The 12,100-nt window shown below is 42.4% G+C and overlaps 1 protein-coding gene across 1 annotated transcript; it reads left to right on the forward strand.

The window, feature by feature from the left end:
• Positions 1–151: 151 nt before the first annotated feature.
• On the forward strand, positions 152–7,519 carry LOC108936743 (NEDD4 family-interacting protein 1-like). Its single transcript, XM_018756297.2, has 8 exons — positions 152–393; positions 2,686–2,770; positions 3,286–3,416; positions 4,518–4,605; positions 5,629–5,753; positions 5,895–5,961; positions 6,393–6,498; positions 6,910–7,519. The coding sequence occupies exons 1-7, from the start codon at positions 364–366 to the stop codon at positions 6,494–6,496; spliced, it is 630 nt and encodes a 209-aa protein (XP_018611813.1). The 5' UTR covers positions 152–363; the 3' UTR covers positions 6,497–6,498; positions 6,910–7,519.
• The last annotated feature ends 4,581 nt before the right edge of the window (positions 7,520–12,100 follow it).

Genomic DNA, 12,100 nt, shown 5'->3' on the forward strand with positions numbered 1-12,100 from the left:
CAACATAACACGAATAGATCATGTAAATAAACCAACAACAAGGGAAGAATGAATGGAAAATGAATAGTAACAACAGAACGCACAGCAGCTGAGCAGGGATTTTCTTTTTTTTGTAGCAACTAGTCATGTTTCCAACATAAAGATCAGCGTCTTGACGCGCGTCACCTCGCTGCGGGGCGGCGGACGCTCCACGCCTTTTACTCGCGTTCGCCTCTCGGTTCATAGTTCGGCGGGACTGTGACAGCGCGGCTGGCCGGAAGGGAGCGCGCACGGGCGGCGTCCAGCACAGCAGCTTCTCCGCGCTTCACCCTCGCCTGAGATTAAAGAGAGCGTCCTGTGGACGAGCTCTCCGCCCGCTGCAGGATGGCCGAGCAGAGCCCAAGGTACCAGCAGGTGAGTCTCGTGTGAGCGCCTCCAGTCCTGTGGCCCTAACCGGGGCAAAGCGCACAGGAAAGGGCGGTGCCGAACAGCTTGTGTTAGGCCTCATCGTTTCCCCCCCCCCCGTTCAACCCGTGAAGGGAGCTCGGTGCTCTCCTGTGGAGCTAATGTGAAATATTTTCAGAAAGACTGGCGGAATAACCACTGTATTTGCTTTTATTTGGAGTAACACGTTGACCTAGTTTGTTACTTTACTTTCATTCTTGGCAGCCTCACTGGAAGTTAAAACGACCGAAATCAATGTCGATGTTTGAAAGACTAGTGAATCTCAGTCGATATTTTATGCTTTGCTAAGTTATCCTGACTAGCAGACTTAGAAAAAGAGATATGGGCAACTAGCTAAATAATAAATGCGCCTCGCAGACCATTATATAAGAGTGCGAATGTGGGTTAGCTGTGCGCTCTTTCTCGCTTGTGTGTATCAATATAGGCGGAAAAAAACGGTTATTATTATAGCTACATGGACTGGAGGAGTGACGAGGAGTGTTCGTGTCCGGGTTCAGCTCCGTCTTTCCCGCCCTCCTGCTCGTTCTGCGCGAGGACATACACGCTCCCTTTGTTCTCCCCTCGCTTTCTTTCCTGTCGTTTCCTTTAGTTTGATTTATTTTTTATTTTATTTTATTTTATTTAATTTCATTTCATTTCTCCACACACTCCGTAAACGTTTTCGCTGATTTACTTCTGAAAGTTGGTGGGGGGAGAAGTCGATTTGTCTAATTAAACCTAAGAACATGGCGAAACTTAAGACTTAAGTTACTGGTAGATTCCGTGCGGGCAAAATTTACCCGCACGAATGAACCAGTAAGTTTAAATTCTTTTTTTTTAACTTTACAAACTGGAAAATTAAATACTTTAGCAGCTATATAATAATAATAATCATGCTTTAACGTGACTCAGTCAGTCACAGTCATTGACTGTGAAGGAATGGCAAGGCCTGAGGTATTGAGTTTTAAACATGGTTGTGAAGGTGACTGAGAGGACTGGAGCTCTGTACTTTACATTCATTTTAGCTGGTACTTCTCTCCAAAGTGATTTACAATGTTAAGCTACTTCACAATTATTTACCCATTTACATTTATTTGGCAGACACTTTTTTTTTTTTTTTTTTTTTCCTCCCCCCCCCCTCAAGTAACTTCCAATGGACTCTAGCATTATCAACCCACACACCTTATTCACCACAGAGACTTGCACTGCATCACTCATCCATACATCAGTGGAACACACTCTCACTGTCTCACACTATGGAGGAACCTGAACAATATGTCTTTGGGAGGAAACCCACCCAGACACAGGGAGAACATGCAGCCTCCACACACACTGAGCGGGGATCGAACCCATGTCCTCTTGCATCACCCAGGTGCTATGAGACAGCAGCGCTACTCGCTATTCCACCGTGCCGCCCCGTCATCGGACCATTTATTGCTCAAGGGTACTATAGCCGGAGGTGGGATTTGAACCTGCAACCTTTGGGTTCAATGGCAGCAGCTGTAACCACTACACTACAGGCTGCGTTAGCAGGTTTTTCAGATGTCGGTGTCAAAAAATCTAAACGCATTCCAGCAAATGAAATAAACTAGTGCTCGGGAACAACAAAAAGCTGCAGGCGCTGCAGTTTTTCAGGAGTAGAAAAGCAAAAATCTCCAAATCTATGCAATTGTCTTTATCACAGGAGCTCAAATTGTGTTCGCTTTAAATATGACTTCATCTGATCTTTGACTGTTTTTGTCTCCTAATCAGGCTGCTTCCGCTTAAGAATTACCGGGCGCGCCTAAAGCTCTTCAGAGTTTATCTCCGGTCAGGATAATCCGTTGCTAATCAAGGGCATTAAAAAGTAATGATGTTTCACCATTTGAGCAGTCCGATGCGTTTTGTGTTAGGCTGGATATACTGTACTGCTAAATTAGTAAGGGCAGATTCTTGGTAGAGTGCTCAGGGCGTGCCGTGCAGTATTATCGGAGACAAAAGGAGTCGTGTGACTCAGCCTGCGTACACCGCTGCCAGGATGTTAGTTAGAAAAACACGCCAGTGTCATAAACTGAGAGGAAAAACACAGCTGCCTGTTTGAATTTTACTGTCCTGTACTGTGACAGAATGGTTAGACCAACCAAGAGAATGCCTGTTAAAATTAACTGGGCTGTTGTGTGGAAGTTCTGGAATAGCTAATGCAATGCTGTGTGTCCTCTGAGCGGTGGTGACAAGGTAAAAAGACAATATATCGGTGTGTATATATATAATATTTCTGTTCAGTTGACCAATGAAGAGGAGGCAGGAGAAGGCTCCCAGGTGACCGATGCACCCCCTCCGTACAGCAGCGTCGCAGCTGAAAATGCAGGTGAGGCGCCGCTGTATCACACGCACATCTCACATTAGGTTACTGACCAGGGCAATACTTTCCATTCGGGTTATAAGATTTTATATCATTTGAATGATTATGCTGGGAATGTTTTTTAATCTTCAGTGTTCAGTGGCTTGGAAATAATAGTAATATACTATAATTATTTCTTTTTAAGATTACTGTGCTTTTCTCTGTGCCTTGCAGTGTTGGGTGTTTATACTAAGATGCTAAAAATTATTTGCCCATTTATACTATTGTGTAATTTTTACTGTAATAATTGACAGTAAGTATGTTGTTAAGAGCTACTGAAATGAGAGCTTGAACATGCGATCTTCAGATTGCAAGGAGTAGTTATGCTTTTCTTTTCACATATTCAGTAGGTGTTGCTTTGCAAGCATGAAGTGCTTTTGGGATTTAATAATCACTTTGTCATCAAGACTGTAGCTTTATAGTTTTAATGCACTCTGCAATACTTTGCATAATGAAAAAGTGTCTTGTTCTGACTTTTTCAGCTTATTTTGAATATAAAGAAGACGGAGTGTTCCCCAAACCACCCTCCTACAACGTTGCTACGTCACTTCCGTCCTACGATGAAGCTGAGAGGAGCAAGGTTGGGGCAACAGTTCCTCTTGTTGCTGCCAGAGTGAGTTTAGCTTTTATTGATTCCATCTGGTGCTCCTTTATTTACTATCAACACTCTCCTAAACTAATTATGAATGTTTTAATCCAGCTTTAATAAAGTAGTGGCTTGTTTTTAGGTGAACAGTAGTAGTGTGTCGCTGTGTGCTTGAGCAGTGCCCTTTTCTGCGAACTGTTAAACATTAAAAATCTGTTACTTATCACCCATATCATATCGTTGACTTGTAAAAAGAGTAGAATTTGCTTTGCTTTTTTTCATTTTATTGCTGCGTATGTACAGCCCAGGGAACCACTGGACACTTTTGATGATGTGGCACTGAATTCTTTAGAGGTATGGTAAATGAGTGGAAGTGTTGTGAGACCCCTCAGAAACATCTGACCCTTTGATTGCTAAGACTCATCCCATTTTAGTTGCTCTTCCAATCATCGGAATGCCACTTTTTAAGAAATGTGCCCTTCCAAGTGGCTTATGTTGCAGTTGTTTTTTATCCTGAGCATTGGCATTCACTTCTGAGCTATGTAATTCTGTAATGAAAATAGTTTCCATGGTAGTTAATTATCCTGGCCTGAAAGATCAAGTACTCTGGCTATCTCATTGTTGTCAGAATATTGGATTCATAGGGGTATGTCACTTGCCAAAATCTCGGCTTCAAGCTCGGTACCTCCTAGTGACCTACTTTGTGCTTACAGGTGGCTTGCTGCTTGTTCTGAGAGACACTCGCTGCTTATCCAGTCAAAAAGTGCCTTTCCTGTGGTTTACTTACAGGACTAGCTCATTGATACGATGGGGCAGAAAAATTGTGCAAAATGGTAGTCATTCAGTTTCCAGTGTTCATTGGCAATGTGTTAATTTTAGTAATGTTAATTTTGTGTCTTATTACGCAACTCCTCCTTGAAAGTAACCTCCCCATCATGCCCCAAGTTTGGTAATTTCTCATAGCAGTTTCTAAGTAACACTGGTAAATATCTCCTCCTGCTTATATTTTGCCTTCCTTTCTGGGTGGACCTTGTAATAGCTGTTATTCTTAGTGTACCAGACCCTGTAGTTCTTGTGAAGGACATAAGTCATATGAATGACAAGTTATCAATGTCTCTTTTTTCACAGGATGAAGATTTTGTGGCCAGGGATGACTTTGATGATGCTGACCATCTGAGAATAGGAAATGATGGAATATTCATGTTGACTTTCTTCAGTAAGTCTAAATTAAAGTGTGTGTGTGTGTGTGTGTGTGTGTGTATAGTAGCATGCCAACTATGGTGACCTTGAAAGCAGCCTGCTGTCCAGCAGCATGGAATTGCAGCAAAATAACAATTCCAGGAATGATTTTTGTCGATTTTGGCCTGGCTGGGCACTGAGGTCTGTTCTTGCTCTGGTGTGGTGGTTGTGGTACTTGCACCAGTATGAGATGCAGACCGCTGGACAGAAAAACGTTGGCTGTCCTTTAACAATGTGTTCTATGGTTTTGTTGTGATGGATAATTCTGCAGAATACTAGTTTCAAAGCCACAGTACTAGTGAAGAAATCTATCTGCACACAACTAAAAATATGACCTTTACTTTGATTCTCTCTTCCAAATTGACATTTTATTCTTGTACATCCCTCATTCTGCCCCCCCCCCCCCCCCCCCCCTTTTTTTTTTTTTTTTTTTTTTTTTTTTTTTTTTTTTGTAGTAGTAGTCGTCCTTTTCACTCTTGATGCTTGATGTCCCTCTTGTGAGAGGGCCAAAATCAACAGTCCATAGGTTCTCAGTTTTTGCTTCCATTGTTTTGGAATGAGCTCCCTCTCTTCATCAGAACTCCTGAATCCCTTACAACAATCATGAAGTATCTCAAAATGTGGCTCTTTCTTGCCTACATCTCTCCTGATCTCTTAACAGCTCCATAAATTTGCATCATGCCATCTGTCAGAGTCACCTGTTTGCTATTAGACTCAGTTCTGTAAACAGCTACTCATGTAATGTTCACTGGCATAAAACTGTGGTATCCCATAACCTGCAGTTTAAAAATCACATTTGTGCACATAAAGCTCTTTCCCTGTGAAGTGCACTCTCTTTACCTTGAGTTGTGCATTGCTTTGGAGATAAGGATCTGCTAAATGAGTAAATGTGAGATGCTACATGACTGGAGATGAGGATTAGTGCAGCTCTTGCCCATATCTCTAGTTTGAGTGTGTAGAATGGTCTTGCTGTCATCAAGATGTGTTCTTGACCCTCCAGTGGCATTCCTCTTCAACTGGATTGGATTCTTCCTGTCCTTCTGCCTCACCACATCAGCAGCTGGGCGCTATGGTGCCATATCTGGATTTGGCCTGTCACTCATCAAGTGGATCCTGATTGTGCGAGTAAGGCCTGCTTCCTAAATTCTAGGGCAAAACAAACATGGAGAAAGCAGCAGAACCCCCTTGGCGTGTTTTCCACATATTATGGTATGGTGCTAGCAAGATTGTTCAAATGCCGCTTATTGTCTATTGTAATTTTTCTAGTTTTCCACCTACTTTCCTGGATACTTTGATGGCCAGTACTGGCTGTGGTGGGTCTTCTTGGTTCTGGGTGAGTTGAGGAATTTTCAATAATCAATCATTTGAAAGCTTCTAGGACTAAATGAATTTCTGATGTTGAACTGAAGCACATGATAACCTGTAGAGCTGTTCAGTAAAATGATACTTCAGATGCCATTCTGGCATCTTGATAAATAGATATGTCTTTGTTTTGTAAAGACTTGTATAATATTCCTGCATCATTTTGTAAGATTGTCACAACTGAACATAGGCCTTGCTGTTCGATCTTTTAACAAAGTTTTCTGCCCTTTTTTTTGGTCATGTGAATTATTCACTAATGGTAAAAGAGAGAACTAATTCTTCAGATAATGTATCTTTTCTATTAATGAAATTCTGTAGTCACAATGTGGCCTGTTGTAATTAAGTGTGTTTGAGTGGCTGTGAAACTAGTAAGAGCAACAGGGTTTTTTGCTGTTTCTCCAGGGATCCTGCTGTTCCTCAGGGGCTTCATTAATTATGCCAAGGTGCGAAAAATGGCTGATTCCATTTCACCCTTTCCACGAACCAGAGTCCTCTTTATCTACTGAAGGTATGTGTGAAAAAAGCATGGATGAGAGAAATTCAAGAACAGTACCAGCTGCTATGCTAGTCCAGTTAGTATTGCCATGTTTGTGCAGTAAACTATGTTAAGGGTAGAAATAATAATACAAATCTTGAATTAAAAGATTAGTTTAATGTCAGTTGTTGTATATTGCAGCACATGTGCTATAAAGAAACGGTTACACACAAAGAGGAAGTGGTCCTACAGGCATGTGCCTCTTTCTGAAGGCACGAGATCTGTCAAGGTCTTAAGGTTTAGTCCTCTATTCCTCATGTTCTCTCACTGGTTATCTGTAAACATACCCCATAACTACCCAGTTAAAGTCAGTACGCTTAAGGTTTGCTTTTTCAATAGCAGAAATGAGAAGTTTTTTAGTCTTTGTCAAATTTTTCACAACAGATATTTGCAATCAGTGAATCTCACTGCATTTGGAATCATGGAAGAAGGCAGAAACAACAGCCACAAACTACCATCAAAAAATGTGCAGGGAACTAGAGGAAGTTAAAGCGAAACCACTGAAGACCAGTTGGTTGGGGTGGAATCACTGTTTGACATAATTCTTTTCATCAATAACAAAATACTGTGTTTGTAGATGTAACATTTTACTAGGACATGCTGAGACTTCTGTAAACATGGGATCATTAGTGATTAATGTTAAGTGCTTGTTGCTAACAAATCTGTGGTGTACAAATAATGCCTTATATGATTTATTTCTATTTGTGGTTAAAGTTAGCATGCATCATGCCTTGGGCAGCCACTGGGGGACAGTCTTAGCATTTCCTCTCTCAGAACATGCGTTTCATTTGAAGACAGCATTGGTCAGCTGATTAATAAAGAAGTCCCCCTTTTATTGGATATCCTGGGGACAGTGATTTCCATAGTTCCCACCGCAACTATTACCTTAAAGCAGCGTTTTGTTTTGTGTTATGGAAATGGCTACGCTTTGAAAGAACACTGTGAAATAATAATTTTCTGAAACCTCTATAAAATTAATTATACATTGTGAAGCGTTCAAGCTTTTTCATACAAAAGCTTGAACGAATGAAACCCAGAGCAGCAGTCCCTGGCGCATGCCTTTGGACACTCGATCACAATTTAAATCCAGTTGGAATATAGTACATAAGAGTTGTGAGAATGAGGAACATATCAGTTTTAGTGATGGCTTTATGAATAAATCTGTGAAGTGGAGGATCGGTAAATACTGCTGAGCGTATTGCTGTTGCTGCTTTCCAAAGAACTTAAATAGTATGTGGTGTCTAGTTGTAATAACCAGTGTGTGATCAGAGCAGAGGGAAACGCAAAATTACTTTTCACATAATGAGTTAAGCAATGAGGCACTTTAATTAACTGTAAATCTGACTGCAGTGTAAAACTAGTCTCAAGGCTGTTTCACATTTATTTTTTTCAGAAAGGAACACCTGAACTGTTAATTTTTCAGACACAGGATATTTAAATTGCTTTGTCAGAACTTGTTTTATGAGAAAGATCTGGATTCAGCTTTCTGATGAGTATTACACTGTATTTTATCATTACATAAATATGTAAATATAAAAAAATCTAATAAATATTCCTTCCATAGTGACAGTTCCCAGTGTTTTTCATTTTTCCTCCTCAATGCTGGATTTATTTACTTATTTTAAATTTTTTTTTCCCTCCCCAGTCCGACCAACAGATACCCAGAACTATACAACCTTGGTGCTCCAATGAAAAGTTGAAGTTTGTGCCGCTAGGGCTCGCTCTTGCTCCCAGAGAATGTAAACAGTTAAAAGCTCTGCAGTATTCAGGAAACGGCTGTATGAGATGAGCTGTTAAATTAGGACTGTGACGCTGGTTGTTAAAACCGCTACAGCTCTCATCACAAAAATCAGCCAAGCGTTATTTCTGTGCCAGTCAGAATCCCTCATCTTGTTTGTATTCGGGCTTTCTCATAGCCGCGTTTCTTTATATGGCTGATTTACTCAACACCCTGATTGCTACCATCTTTGGTTTAGTCCCGTTTCCTGCTCGAATTACCATGTTCGACATGCTGTTGCAAAATGCTCCCCCCTACAGCAGTGAGGGGTATGTTACGTGTGACAGGTGGTAATTGTATGATTAATGGTGCACGTTATGCTTTGTGTTCACTCTTTGCTCTTCCTCTACTAACTGCTGCTCGTGAGGACTCCTGTCTTTGTTGCTTTGTGTCACATAAGCCATTGGGTATCACTTTGTCACATGTCCCAGTGTGGAGCTGCTTATTCACATGTACCTCAGTAGTTATGTGCTGGCTTTGCACAGGTGATCAGGTACACTGCATCCAAGGGTCTGTCTTCTGCTCCTGGACTTACAATACATTTGCATACATTTCATTCAGCTGATGCTTTTCTCCAAAGCAGCTTGCAGTGTTAAGCTACTTAGTTATTTACGCAGCTGGGTAACATTACTGAAGCAATTTAGGGTAAGTATCTTACCTGCCTTGGTCCAAACACAGCGGCTCTGACCGCTGTGCAACCAGCTGTGCCCGGTATTTGGACGTGATTCATTCCGCAAAATCCATATAACAATATTGCCAATATTTCTTATGGAGAAAACAACTACGTGTTCCTGGACTGACTCAAGTTCAGTCAAAAATACATAAGGAAACAAAGTCACATAGTGAAATATTTTTATCAAACAAGCTATGTTTTTATGCATATCAATTTATCTGTTTTCAGGAAGTGGATGCCCACCTTCAATTAGCTTAAAGCCCCCACTTACATTTACAGACCCTCTTTCATTGTGTGTTGACCTTGATAAACGCACAATAGTAACTTTTTTTTTTTTTGTGTCTTTCACCTTCTCAGTGTGATCGAACACTTCCAGCTCTGTACCAAATGCAAACTGTGACTCCCTCCCCCAAAGCTTCTTCCTTCATCTGTTTGACTTATTTTCAAGCTTTTCCACAGCTTTTTCATTAATTTTTTTAAAAATTCTTTGACCTGCAATGTGATCCAAAAAGCAAAATGAAAGAATTTTTTTTTTTTTTTTTTTTTTTTTTTTTTTTTTTTTGGCGGGGTGGGTTCAACAAGTGTTACCATGGAGATGGGGTTTTGTTACCTACATTTACCTTCATTCTTTTAGCAGACGCTTTTCTGCAAAGTCACTTCCAGTGAACACCATGCTGTACGTAGCCGAAGGGTCCGTCCAGAGGCGGAGAGTCACAAAACATGGAGAGAGGAAAAAAAAAACTGGGTTCTGCATTTGCAGTGTCACCCAAAACCCACATCTTTTTCACAAACAGTGCTGACATTGGTCGGTTGTTGAAATGTTATTAAAGGCAAGCTGGTGTGAGTTGACAGGTCCTCACTCGTAGATGGGGGGGGGGGGGGGGGGTGACACCGATTCCTGTTTTTTATGCTCTCGATGTTGCTCCATATTACTCAGTGAGTGAGGTGTAGTGTAATGGCAATGGGCTCAAGTCCCTCCGGCAATAGGTGAAGCGCGTCAGCGGTGATGTTCAGCTCCACCAGGGGTAATCCCAGCGTGGGCGCTGAACCCACAGCCACTTACCTGTATGAAGATAGTTTCCACATCATGTTGCCTCGTTTGCGCTGCCTTCTCTCCCGTTCCATGATACACGTAGTATTCTTTTGTTGGTCTGTCTGCAAGAAATGGTTCTCGACTACAAACTTGTCTTCTTTGTACCTCCCAGATGAATAAAAGGAAGCCGAGCTCTTCCTGCGCTTTACCGTTCATAACACTTTATAGTGTTGTCAGTAAATGCAATGCTTAAACATAAGTGAGTAACTTAGCTGACACATGGTTTCTTACTTTTTTTAATCTGTTTCATTTATATGTGACTTTATTCAGGGGATTATACATGTTCTGCTGTGATTTTATGTCCTTTATTGGCTGATGCAAGTATCATCCTGTAAAAAGAACATTTTATAGTTAAACTGAAGGCAGGAGGCTCTCCTCCTAAACCGGTTCTGCTGGATATATTTAAGTGCCATGTCATTTTTTTCTTCCAAAAGGGCATTTTTAACAAAATAATGCTGTCCAGCAATGGTTAATTTTAATTATGAAATATCTAGAATAGCTTATATTTCTGTAGAATATTTCAAAGTGCAGATATGACTTGTTACATTATGGTAGCAAAACTTTATGAAGCAGTTTTTTGGGATTTAAAGCACATACTACATGAATAAATGTAAATGTAAATATTGCACATCACTCATCGTACCAGATGAGCGATACCTCTTTGGTGCCTGTCGGGGGAGCACTTTACCTACTTTTGCACCTATATGGGACATTATGTTGGTGGTTTAGAAAGTGGACTCTGCACCTTGGATGGCTGCAGGGCTTCGATGTCATAACCCGCCTCTGCTGTGTTTCTGTTCAACGTGAAACGTGCAGATGCTCGTTCTAAGGAGAGTGCAGCTGTAGACACTGCGCAGACCTTCCGTTTCCGCCGCCAAAGGGGGCCTGCCAGCGAAAGGAAGGCCTTCACGGCTTCTCGGACACAGAACCACAGCACTGCTGAGCCCGAGCTGCAAGTGGTGGTAAATTTTTATCCAGACGCCCATCATTCCTTGGACATTTTCAGCGCCCAAAACCCACATCTTTGTTTTTGCCAGTACTTTGCGAGGGAGCTGCATGCTGGGATACTCCAGTTATGGGGCGATGTCCAGTGGAAGGTTGATAACCCCTGGAAATGCTGGACTGGATTAGTGTGGATTATCACCCCCTTGGTGCATTTAAGAGCTGACAAGGGACTGTAGATACGAGGAGGGGGATGGGCGATGACCTGGTGACCGTTTCAGATGTCTCCCAGTGTCCTTGGCCTACAGGACAGACCTTGCATGAAATAAACTGTGCGGAAGGATAAGTCCCACTGGGGGTCGACAAGATATCGTCCCCCCGCTTGACTGAATCCACACATAGATTGTTCATTAATTTTTTAAAGGAAAACCATGTGTAATGCATACACCGCTGCTGTGTTCATGAGGGCACGTGGGTTTGTCCGCGTGGGAGGAGGATGTGCATGTCCGCTCGGCCGGCCTCTCAAAGCCCGTTTCCGTGCCTGAAGCTTGAAAATGTTTCACCTTAATGTCAGTGAAGGACCGGAGTGGCGCAAGCGTTGCGTAACACTTCCTCGCCTAGCCTGCCTGAAGGCTAAATGCCTGAGTGAGTGAGTGAGTGAATGAATAAATAAGAACAGAAAGAGTTCGGTTTGACAAACGAGGCAATGTTATGAATCGTGTTTGTGTTGGACGTGTCGTCAGGCACTCCGCTCACCGCCGCTGCACTTCTGCACACCCGTGGGCCAGCAGGACGACCCTTCGGTTGCCCGGGATGGTTCACATATCAGTGAAACCGAAGATCTGCTTGGCGGCACAGCTTGGTAACAGTGCGAGCGTGGGGCCTTGACCACTCTTGTGCTCCTGTGTGGAAGTGTGGTTCTGCACTGCCCCCCTGGGATCAGACTGTATGGTACATCTCCAGCTTTCCAACACTTCGATCAAACACTGGGGGGTTAGGGGGGGCAGGGGCACGGTGGGTTTGGCCAGGGCCTACTCTGTGGTGGGTCTGGGGTCGAGTCCTGCTTGGGGTGCCTTGCAATGGACTGGCG

Source organism: Scleropages formosus, chromosome 13, assembly GCF_900964775.1.
Source record: "Scleropages formosus chromosome 13, fSclFor1.1, whole genome shotgun sequence".
Lineage (NCBI taxonomy): Eukaryota > Metazoa > Chordata > Actinopteri > Osteoglossiformes > Osteoglossidae > Scleropages > Scleropages formosus.